The 13,219-nt window shown below is 33.8% G+C and overlaps 1 protein-coding gene across 2 annotated transcripts in view; it reads left to right on the top strand.

Moving 5' to 3' along the window:
• The window catches only part of LOC117336830 (myelin regulatory factor-like), a 112,819-nt gene extending 108,001 nt beyond the window's left edge, over positions 1-4,818 (top strand). For both annotated transcript variants that reach the window (XM_033897488.1, XM_033897489.1), the window contains one exon: positions 349-4,818. In XM_033897488.1, the coding sequence (XP_033753379.1) occupies positions 349-444 (96 nt within the window). In that variant the 3' untranslated portion in view covers positions 445-4,818. The remainder of the gene's footprint in view (positions 1-348) is intronic.
• Positions 4,819-13,219: the final 8,401 nt, after the last annotated feature.

Genomic DNA, 13,219 nt, shown 5'->3' with positions numbered 1-13,219 from the left:
AAAATAAATTTTCAAAATGTTAAAATTATTTCTTATGTAAACTTGAAGTTATATACTGTATTGGCATAATACTGTAAACGTGGATATTTACGCGAGGGGGAAATTTACACTAATAACCCTTTTGATTGCGAAAATTTCCCCCATGTGTATTATTTTGATATTAATTTGAGTAAACTCTAACTACAAACGAAGGTGGGTCAATCGCGAAAATTACCCCCGCGCTTATAGTTTACGTATCGTAATCGCGAAATTAACCACCCGCGAAAATAACCATGTTTACAGTTTCAAGATATTTACATGCGTTATTTTGAGTTACATATTAGTTTTATCTCAATTCTGCATTTTCAGGACCAGAATGCACCATGCTCTCTCCTTCCGGAGGACACGGCCCACCCATTTGTCGAGTATAACCTCCACTTCCAAAGGACTTGTGAAGACCAGTGAACAGTCGAAACAGACATGGTCTTTTAGCAAAACATTCTGATAAAATGTTCTAGCAGACAAGTGTGATGTATTTTAACAGTACATTTGACAAGCTTTTATATATTTATCACACTGCACAGACCACATTTCCATGGTTACACATACAGTTTTCCACGCATAACGGAGAAATTTACCTGAAGATGATGTTTTGTTAATCGCGACTGTTGGTTCAACGTTGGTAGACTAGTCCGCAAACATTGTGTAACCAAGTAACCCAGACGTAGGAAAGGTCGTTAGGTGCAGCAGCAAGGCAGCCTTCAAACTTTGTCAGGGGGAGTAACTCCTGAAAATCAAACTTTGTCAGGGGCAATAACTCCTGAAACTATCAATGTTTTTAATTGAATTCTATATTTGTTTGCATCCCTATGATATTTATTGCAGATCATATGTATGCTATTGTAGATCATGGATAGCATGATTTATCAAACATCTGTTAGCAGATGGCATTCTAGTGGCCTTTAAATCAAAAGAACTGGAACTGTGGATCAAACGAACCAATATTGTATGATCCAACAGAATTTTTTCTTGGAATATATGGTCATCTAACTTTCCCAATACTTTATTTTGAAGCCAATTTTTTTTTTTTTTTTTTTCAAAAATATTTTGCAAATAACAAGAGCAGAATTTAGTGTGCTTAGCATAATCACACTTGAAAAGTTTGTATTTCATGGATAGTTGGAATTACTGGCTATGCTTATTTCACTTTGATTAATGTAGGGAGAGAGTATGTGATACAGTGATGTGCCATGTTGATGTCTTTTGTTTGATATATTCTACACAAAAACAATTGCTATGATTATGATGCACATGTATAAAGCTCGTTTTTGTCCTCATCTATTTTTATATTGTGAAATTGTTTATGTGTTACTCATCAAGGTGCAGAAAAATACAAACTTAGGGACATTTTGAAGTATAAGGGAGTGTTGGTTGATCAGTTGGTATCCAAAGTCTGCTGCAGATGATAACAAGCAGGAAATGAGGCCTGATTGACAAAAAAATTGTATTATTTTATTATTCCATTCCCGATGATTCCATTATTTTTGGAATGTTGAATAAGATTAAAAGTCCAATTTGAGATTATTTCAAAGAGGGAACAAAATAAACATTTTTGAGATTTTCAACAAATCTGTAAGCAAATTATGCTGTATTTTTTCTTATGAATGTAAGTTCATGTTTAAAAAGTACATAATAATACATTTTGAGATTTGAATTCCTGGAATTATAACCAGATTATTGGAATGGAAACTCTAATTTGTATATACCGCAGTTCTGGGCAGAAAATTACACAAACTGAGATTATGTTATTTCAAAACATTCCATTTGTACATTAAGTATAACAAAAGCTAGCAATAATTATTTGATATACTTAGGATAAGTATAAAGTGGAGATAGAACAATACTTGACCACACATTGGTATTATTTTGTATTGGTCGTTGTTGTGGTCAAGACAAAAGATTTTTAATATATTAATGATAGCCTAATTAATATAGAGATTTTATATTGTTTAGTCTGTTAATACCCCAGAAATCTTACATTTAATATATTCATTGTGTGCCAGTGCATGAGTACATGTATTCTTTTGTTAAAGTGTGTATTTGTTTCTTTTGTTTTTGCATGTGTGCTCATTGTTAATTATATGTATAAGGTCAGGGATCAGGGGGTCAGAGGTCGCAACTGACCTTATTTGGGATAGCCAATGAAAAGAAGCATAACATCCCAACATCATGATTCTGACTTGAAGAAGTGGTCTCAGATTATAAGTATCAGAGTATGCGTAACAATAGCTGCCTTTTGAGTAAACAGTCTTCGCAGCATCCGAAACCTATCCGATGCAAGATCACACTTTTATGTTAATTGATGTCACAAATACTGCAATCTCTGGTAAAATAATACCTAAACATTTGAAATTCCCTTACTGGTACCTAACAATTCCATAGATGTACATTAATACATGTACCTGGTAAGTCGTGTGACCCACATGACTAAAATTAGTGATAGGTATTTTAATGAAACTGACTCAAAAGGCAGTCGTTACGGTATACTCTCTTTTGGTTCACTTATAGTGAAATACTACTTAAAAGTTTTATATGTATTTTATAAAGCATGATTTTACTTGATTTTGTTGATGAATCGTGGGTGGAAAGAAACAATGTAAATTACATACATTGTGATAATTGTGTTCCCATGGTAATGAAGCGATATTTACCTACATGTATGTATTGTTATATGATTGTTACTTATCAGAATGCTGTTTTATATTGATGTCTTATATGCCCATTTACATGAAATCATTCATTTATTACTAGAGTCTACATGCAAGTTTGTAGAAGAAAATTGTTTTTCCTTTGATATGATACTTTGACTACTCAATTTTATTTCATATTTCATAATCAGATAAAAATGCAATTTCACCCAATTTCATAATCTAATGAGTGTTTTGTACAATAAAAGACATTTCAATGCTAATCTATATTGTACATGGATGTGTTAATTCAGAGTATAAAATGCAATAAAAGTTTATCTAATTTGCATATTAATCTAACGATGTGAAGTAGGAATTTTATTCACTTTGTGTTTAAAGATTTTAGTGCAAAAATAGCATAATGCCCTATCCCTAGATACTCAACTCGGACCAAAGAGATTCACATTTATGAGAAAAATATCGCATAGTGGAAAAATTTCAGTTTGAGCGTCAATATTGATATTTCATCTTCTGTTTTACAGTGTACTCATCTTTTTAAAGGACTATTTACTATTTTATAGTAGAAATATGCTGTCTTCATTCCAGTATTTTATAAATGTTTTCATCTTTTGATTCATGTATTTGTGTAAAGCATATGATCAAATTGTCAGGAATTTCATTTAAAATGACTTAAATCATATCTATAATTATAATAATTGGTCATAACTCTACATCATCATGATTATCATCCCCATCAATATCGTCTTCAGTATCGTGACTTCATTTTGAAATTATCTCACTTTTAATTTATGAAAGGATTTTGTGAGATTGTGAATATTTTCCTGAAAATGAATAAAATTGTGAAAATGAGTTATGCCAGTGTTAAATTGAGTGCTTTTTTGTCTCTGAATGTGCTTTATATACCTAACTGTTGTTACATTACGTCATTTACAAACTTTGACATGTAATCCGCACCTACTCACTAGAGAATTGAATTCATAAGAATATAAGTTTGTCTTATTCGATATTTGTCGATATTCAACTACCACTTTGTAAGAGAATAGGTCAAAGAACGAAAGATCACCAGTATTGGGCCTTATTCATACCTTACTATGTAGTAGGATGAATTTTCGGTGTTTCAGATATGACCCCTTCCATAAAATCTTAAATTGTGAATGGATTCTAAATCAATTATTGCCATACATATAAAGCCCATTGAAAAAATTATTTCTTTGTCTCTGATGAGCAGTCTTTTAGCCTTGTGCATTGTTAATTTCTATATATGTCTTGTTTATTTTTAATGTTAATGATTTTCTTCTTAATTATTTTCAAAAGTTTTTAATCTTGATTTTTTTTTTTTTTTTACATAAGATTTAGGACTGCATTAGAGAGACATTTCACAACTTTTAAAATTATGAGCATTGAAGCAGTTCTAGGTACCGTAAAAACTCGTGTAATTTGCACAGTTTTTTGTACTGAAATAAAGTTTAAAGTTGGGGGTGTGCAAATTATACAGGTAGAAATTTTTTTTCAGCATTTTCAGCTCGAAAAAGTGCCTGCGAAATTACACATGTTTTTACGGTATATACATACATATATAAGAAAAAGGTTGACTTATTCTCACTCTCCGGTTACACACATATATACCGGTATACATGTACTCTGTACAAGACTGTCTACATCTGATATAAATAAATAAATTGTTTGGATGTCATAAATTATCCCAGTTTGTACCTACATATATACATGTATTTTTTCATTTGATGTTGAATATGAGATTAAACCAAAAAAGGTAAATCCTTAAATATTGTATTTTATTTTAAATATTGATACAATTTTAATCATCAGTGTTATATTTTTTAGTAATTTATTTCAACTACTTCAATATCAATTTATAAAAATTATTTTTTTTAAATAAAGATTCTCAAAATGATATTAATATGTTTCACATAATTGAAAAAAAAAAATCCTGAATGTTAAAAGTTTGTGTTCAATACATTCCTTCCTTAATTTAGGCAATAACGAACAGGTTATAGTTTTAAGAACATTTTATATATAAGATGTTATGGTGTTACCACTCGATGACATTCCGATCATTAACAGGATGATGTGAGTGTGTTGTTTTACTGTCATATTAAAACTCATCAACAAACATGTGTCTCTGTGTGGTTTATTATCTCCCCTTAGTTAGATCTGACTAAATGATCTCCCCTTAGATCTGACTAAATGATCTCCCCTTAGATCTGACTAAATGATCTCCCCTTAGATCTGACTAAATGATCTCCCCTTATATCTGACTAAATTATCTCCCCTTAGATCTGACTAAATTATCTCCCCTTAGATCTGACTAAATTATCTCCCCTTAAATCTGACTAAATTATCTCCCCTTAGATCTGACTCAATTATCTCCCCTTAGATCTGACTCAATTATCTCCCCTTAGATCTGACTAAATTATCTCCCCTGACTCCTTTGGAATATCTATGGAGATTTGCTGCTGTCATCCGTGATATTGGGGCAAGGTGTTCCAAATAATATCTGACTTTATACAGTATTATATATTCCCTTACACATCTCAAACTGTATATTGGTGTTATTTAAAAATGCTGCATCACTGGCAAAGCTTATAATTATGATCGATTGAAAATGAAAAAAAAGAAAGGCTGTTATATATTCTTTAACAATACGAAATTTTTCATATACTTTACTCTATTACCATCCTCCAAAAGTTCAAGTTTTTAATTTCATCTTTTAAATTTTAAGTAAATGAATAATTAATTACATCTTGAAGAAGTTCTAATGTGCTCCACCTCTATAACTTTCCGTTTTATAAGCTTTTATATGTTGGTGTTAATAAGATTTATACACGATATCCGACATGACAAGCTTTTTGAACCAAAGAAGACAAACAACTTACCCATGGATTGAATTGAAATTGGGTGTTTTATAATCTATAAACTGACAATTTAAATTAACTTGCAATACAATATGGTATTTCAACTACATAAACTCAACTGTATGTATCGAACTTTGGTCCAAGATGGGGATACAAAACTGCTACAATGGTATCTGATTATCCTAATGATCAGAAACCATAACCCACCCAAATATTAAGATATATTTCTTAATAGCAAAGGAATGGTGAGAACACAACACTAAAACATAGTCATACTGTGATAAGAAAGAGAAGCCTTTGATTTAAGTTTGAAGTACATGTTGTATATGCATACAGTTTATAGATATGTAAACTATCCTGTATACATATCAAAGTACTCTAAATGTACATACTTTTAAAGAATATTAATATTTGACGAACTTGATCTTTAGCGGGGACAAAAATCAAAGATTGTTGAATTTTAATTCCCCACTTGCCCTCCTGTAATGGTAAAATATTTACCAAAATGAATTCCTAGTTCCACTGTCGGTTTGTTTCTGTGATGGGTTTATTTCCCCCGTGAACAGCCAGGGTCATTTTGAGGTGAGGTCTCCTTGTAGTGGGCGACTACCTCATTGAACAACATACAGGAGGCCCGTCACATGCCATCTAGAGCACTTCAGATAAAGTGGCTTGCCCAAGGACACAACCACAACAGCACAGACTGCTTTAACTGACTGAGCTGTCACGGCTCCTGCAGATTTCCCTTTTTAGCCCACATGGCACGAAGACTAAGCAGGAGTGGGCATCCGTTGTCCATCATCCATCCATCAACTTTTAACTTCTTCTAGAAAACTATGAGTGATTAAGAACTGATACTTGACCAGGAAGTACATATGAAAGAGTACACAAATGTTGCCATATATAAATGACTTAGACCTGTTTTCAAGGTCACAGGGATATGACATGTTAAAAACTTCAGGAATATCGTCTCGGAGGATTCAGAGGCCTGATGTTTTACCAGCAGGTACCAGGGACAGAGTGGTATAAAAGTTCATCATATACATGACCTTAACCTATTTTCAAGGTCACAGAGGCCAAATACATGCATGTCCTCGCTCCTGCCTTTATGGATATATGGCCAAATGCAAAATTTCAGCAGCATCAGCGTTAATTAAATAAAAAAAAAAACAGAGAAAACTCTGCAAATGTTCTAATGAAAAACATGTAAGAACTCACAAAAATTTTAAATTTGAAATTCACTTTTGTATTAGACCAGTACGCTCTCTTGTAATTAGTGCCCATTGTTACAGGTAACTGAGAAATTAGTGACTGATGTAGTGGCTTCCCAAGTCAGCATTGCCGCTAGGGGAGTTTAGTAAATTAGGCTCTGGAGACTTTTTACACAAAAGTAATAACACATGACTATGGTTTCACATGTCTGTTATACGGAATTTTTAACAACATACGGACAAATATAAGTGTCCGCTGTCCGCATTAGGGAGGTGACCGCTATATACATGTACATGATATTTATATAGTGATTTTCATTGGGGATTTCTGGAACTGTCCATTATAGACAGGTGTCTGCTATATAAGGGTGTCCGCTAGTACAGGTTTGACTGTATTTTAGTTCAAATATAGCCATTTAACAAAGGGCCGGTGCGTTTATACCATATTGTCTGCTTGTCAACTTATACATACCTTAAGCAGGTTTGGTTAGAAGTATCATTGGAGAAAGGGGATCACATTCTGTATAAATGGTGATTCAGATCCAGTGTGGTATGAGGGTCAGGGCCAAAAAGGGCCTCTTTTCCTCTTTACCATTTGAAACAAGAATAACCTACATATGAAAATTTGAGAAAGATCCATTGAGCACTTTGTTAAAAATAGCGGTAATAGGGAATGTTTATGGATGGAAGGCTGAAAGTATTATTTAACACTTTATATTTGAAGGGGAAGGAAATATGTCCAAACCAAACATATATCTTCCTATCTCTTATCAATTCTATAACAATAGCTTAACCATATCAATAAGCATCTCATGTAAATCGTATTTTCAAGAATTGATTTCCACCAAATAAAAAATCAGCATGAAAGAAAGTAGAAAGTAAGCACTACACAGTTAGCAGTAAGCAGTAGACAATAGACAGTAATCTGTAGACTATAGACAGTAAACAGTAGACAATAGACAGTAAGCAGTAGACAATAGACAGTAAACAGTAGACAATAGACAGTAAACAGTGGACAATAGACAGTAAGCAGTAGACAATAGACAGTAAGCAGTAGACAATAGACAGTAAGAAGTAGACAATAGACAGTAAGCAGTAGACAATAGACAGTAAACAGTGGACAATAGACAGTAAACAGTGGACAATAGACAGTAAGCAGTAGACAATAGACAGTAATCAGCAGACAATAGACAGTAAACAGTAGACAATAGACAGTAAGCAGTAGACAATAGACAGTAATCAGCAGACAATAGACAGTAATCAGCAGACAATAGACAGTAAACAGTAGACAATAGACAGTAAGCAGTAGACAATAGACAGTAAACAGTAGACAATAGACAGTAAACAGTGGACAATAGACAGTAAGCAGTAGACAATAGACAGTAATCAGCAGACAATAGACAGTAAACAGTAGACAATAGACAGTAAACAGTGGACAATAGACAGTAAGCAGTAGACAATAGACAGTAATCAGCAGACAATAGACAGTAAACAATAGACAATAGACAGTAAGCAGTAGACAATAGACAGTAATCAGTAGACTATAGACAGTAATCTGTAGGCAATAGACAGTAAGCAGTAGACAATAGACAGTAATCTGTAGGCAATAGACAGTAAGCAGTGGACAATAGACAGTAAGTAGTAGACAATGGATAGTAAGCAGTAGACAATAGACAGTAAGCAGTAGACAATACACAGTAAGCAGTGGACAATAGATAGTAAGTAGTAGACAATAGACAGTAAGTAGTAGACAATAGACAGTAAGCAGTAGACAATACACAGTAAGCAGTGGACAATAAACAGTAAGCAGTAGACAATACACAGTAAGCAGTGGACAATAGACAGTAAGCAGTAGACAATAGACAGTAGACAATAGACAGTAAGCAGTAGACAATAGACAGTAATCTGTAGGCAATAGACAGTAAGCAGTAGACAATAGACAGTAAGCAGTGGACAATAGACAGTAAGCAGTAGACAATAGACAGTAAGCAGTAGACAATAGACAGTAAGAAGTAGACAATAGACAGTAAGCAATAGACAATAGACAATAGACAGTAAGCAGTAGACTATAGACAGTAATCTGTAGGCAATAGACAGTAAACAGTGGACAATAGACAGTAAGCAGTATACAATAGACAGTAAGCAGTAGACAATAGACAGTAAGTAGTAGACAATCGATAGTAAGCAGTAGACAATAGACAGTAAGCAGTAGACAATACACAGTAAGCAGTGGACAATAGATAGTAAGTAGTAGACAATAGACAGTTAGCAGTTGACAATACACAGTAAGCAGTAGACAATAGACAGTAAGCAGTAGACAATAGACAGTAAGCAGTAGACAATACACAGTAAGCAGTGGACAATAGACAGTAAGCAGTGGACAATAGACAGTAAGCAGTAGACAATACACAGTAAGCAGTGGACAATAGACAGTAAGCAGTGGACAATAGACAGTAAGCAGTAGACAATAGACAGTAAGCAGTAGACAATAGACAGTAATCAGTAGACTATAGACAGTAAGTAGTAGACAATAGACAGTAATCAGTAGACTATAGACAGTAATCTGTAGGCAATAGACAGTAAGCAGTGGACAGTAGACAGTAAGCAGTGGACAATAGACAGTAATCAGTAGACAATAGACAGTAAGTAGTAGACAATAGACAGTAATCAGTAGACTATAGACAGTAATCTGTAGGCAATAGACAGTAAGCAGTAGACAATACACAGTAAGCAGTAGACAATAGACAGTAATCAGTAGACAATAGACAGTAAGCAGTAGACAATAGACAGTAATCAATAGACAGTAAGCAATAGACAATAGACAGTAAGCAGTAGACAATACACAGTAAGCAATAGACAGTAAGCAGTAGACAATACACAGTAAGCAGTGGACAATAGACAGTAAGCAGTGGACAATAGACAGTAAGTAGTAGACAATAGATAGTAAGCAGTAGACAATAGACAGTAAGTAGTGGACAATAGACAGTAAGCAGTAGACAGTAAGCAGTAAGCAGTAGACAATAGACAGTAATCAGTAGACAATAGACAATAGACAGTAAGCAGTAGACTATAGACAGTAAGCAATGGACAATAGACAGTAAGCAGTAGACAATAGACAGTAAGCAGTAGACAATAGACAGTAATCAGTAGACAATAGACAATAGACAGTAAGCAGTAGACAATAGACAGTAATCAGTAGACAATAGACAGTAATCAGTAGACAATAGACAGTAGACAATAGACAGTAAGCAGCAGACAGTAAGCAGTTAACATTAAGCAGATGTAGGCAACTTTTCAACTTATCAAGAAGAGAGATTTTTTGGAGGGTAAAAATGCCATACAGAAGTTTTTTTGAGAATTAGTTATTTAACAAGAAATATCTTTAAAAAAGATAAACGGTATAGTTTAAATGCTGGTGTTTATAATATAAAACTGCTGGTGAAATAAATGAACGAACTAATGTGTTTCAGTACAGATAACAAAATGATATCAGTTTGAATCATTTTGGTGATAATACACTGCGCGTAGCCAAGCTATTTTGTATGTGTATGCAGAGAAATGAAATGAGGGGTGGATGAGTACCGTATTATGATATACAGTTAAGTGTTTGGACAATTCAAGATGATGATAATAATAATAATAATAATAATAATAATATATTTTATTAGAGTGTCACACATTTGTTCAAACATACATAGGTAAAATATATTTGAATTAAATGTCCAGCCTATTAGACTTATGGGACACTATTATAAAAGATATACATGGCGTATTATAAACATAAGAATAATTATATGCAAACTTATTTACACATCTAAAAAGAAACTGATCGTCTCTTCTTTAAAAAACTAAATATCGTGCCAGCTAAAACCGGTTGTGTTTCCTCGTTTGTCATTAAAAAATATAATTTAGAATCAGGACTGTAATTTAAAAAGTCAGCATTCGCTGTTTTTGCACGATTAAAAAGTTTTTGGCGTTCTTGGTTATAAAAGATACAGTGACATAAGAAATGAGATTCTGTTTCAGCCTCGTTAGAGTTACAATATATACACAGTCTTTGCTCTAAGGGAGTCACTACTCCAACAATGTTAGAGGTTTTACACGGCGAGATACTTTTGACAGGCGCCGTGTAACCTCTAACTGCCCATAGCTGATTTTCCCGATGCTGACGATGAAATTTTCAAAGTTCGTTTATTGCAAAAATATAGCGTGTCAACTTACATTTAAATGATCAACGGTGTCCAATATATATTTCTGTCCATAATCCAATGATTAAATGAGAATAATTTCGTAACAAACACATATTATGAAGTTTTCTTCTTCCGAAGCGGAGCAGAGCGCAAGCAGACAATACTCCCGTTAGTGATAGTAAAAATACCACGTGATTTGCCGGTTAATACAAAAATGGATTACAACCTATGTCCTACAAGCGGAATACAACAAAGTCCGTATTATTTCGTTCCGTTTGAAATAACGACAACTATTTTGTATCAACCTTTAGGCAGCCATTTTTAAAAACGACTAGAAAAGTGCTACAACGACATGGGCATGTATTTTGTGTGTTATACACCGTATTATACTATATATTTGTGTCTGTGACATACATATGGGATAAATATTGCATACATGATACGTAGACATCGTTGTAATGACCTGTCAACCTCTTACGTGTTTTTTTCAAGCATATTTAGTTCCGCCCGAAATCCGGGCGGAAACTGCATCAAAGAATTAGTGCTTCGGAAATAAGAGGTCGCAGTCGGCAAAATAATATCCGATAGAAAAAGAGCCGACCAGCGACCTCTTATGTTATAGGAGTAAGGGAGTCACTAGATTGGTGAAGCGGCCTGTTTCTACACGTAGTGGTAAACTACCACATCTAAGCCTAGCTAAGACACTTCGGTGTGGTCGTGGTAACCAGTCTGTCACATAAGGTTCAGGTAACAGATCCTTTTTAAGTCCGTCATTTAACGATGTCCGAATAGTTACGTTGTCCTGTTTTCTTGAAACGACGAGCCTTGTACAGCATTTAGAATGATAATTTTTGTTGACTTTACCTTATTTTGCACGCTTGGGACACGTTTACATAATGTCCGAATATGTGTTCAATAACCATATGAACATTACCATAGTCCATTGGGCAAAGCAATACCTTTCTTGTGGGAAGGGCTGTAAAAGAAATAAATCAAGACCAAAAACCTGAGATCAACCTTTTTATTTTTGTCGCGTTACCGTAACACGACATTTATATATAAAAATACAGTTGTAGTTATAAACGTTCGATTCCAGTAAAGTCGAATTGAATTTAATATAAAGGAATCTTTCAACTGTACCGGTGGTCATAACATAGCACGACATGTGTTCTAGAGTTAAGTTAAAAGTTGGAATTATAACGATTATCATTATACTCAGATAGGGGTTGATTGACGATGATTAATGTCCTTCCTCCAGTTATAGCCGAGCCTAGGACACTCAGATAGGGGTCAGAGTTCAGAAGCTTAACTACCAGGGAGCTGTGTTCATGTGACAACCCAGGCAAGCCAGGAAAACCACACTTGGTCTCGTTTGGAGACGTTAATCCCACTATTTAGCAGCCTTGATATATAAGGCAAAACATTCGTGACAGCGTTGGTGTGCAAACCTAATGATTTAAAAATACATTAATTTACTAATTTCATTGAAGATCAGACAAAGGGTACATATATAATATCAAAATCTGTACATTTGATAATTAGATTTCTGTGTCTATCTGCGTTCAGAAAGCTGTGTTTCATTATATTCAATAACATTCCTAAGCATATGTATAGTAACGTTCACCTAACGTTTGAAAGCAAACGATTTCCTTAAAAGTATTGATTCATTTCTGCATCTTACCAACTGTCATGTAGTGAGGGAAATTCCAATAGTGAATTTTGTACTCTATGCGCATATATACCTCCGGACCTGTTCTTTTGGTTAATGTTTTATCATTCATTTAAGATTAACAGTAACAAATATGTAAATCAGACTTCACCCTGGTTTCCGGTTGTCAGTAGTCCTTTATAGGAATTGTACCAAAGGGAGGATGGTGGGCTAGATCAGACCCCAGGAAAATTTAAATGTTACTATGCCCAAATTTTAAATCATATTTAAATGAGATATTATCTCCATTTTTCACTATTCGCTCATTCACTACATGTACGTTTAACAATAGATGATATAGGCGCTTATTTTACTTTTCTTAATTGAGAAAGTATCAGATTATTTTTTCTACAAGTCACAAGTCATGCAATTTGTGCCGAAATACACACACACATATTTGAGAAAAAAAAAGTTTTTCTCGTTGTGTATAATTGTTATTGTTATACTGGAACGAGTTAAATTATAATTCTATGTTGTATTGTGTTTCGGCTTATTATCGTGATAACATATCTTATATAAGATAATACATTTTAAGGGATAGGAGATCTAA

Source organism: Pecten maximus, chromosome 10, assembly GCF_902652985.1.
Source record: "Pecten maximus chromosome 10, xPecMax1.1, whole genome shotgun sequence".
Lineage (NCBI taxonomy): Eukaryota > Metazoa > Mollusca > Bivalvia > Pectinida > Pectinidae > Pecten > Pecten maximus.
The sequence above is the reverse complement of the archived record's forward strand: the minus strand, read 5'-3'. Positions and strand labels throughout refer to the sequence as shown.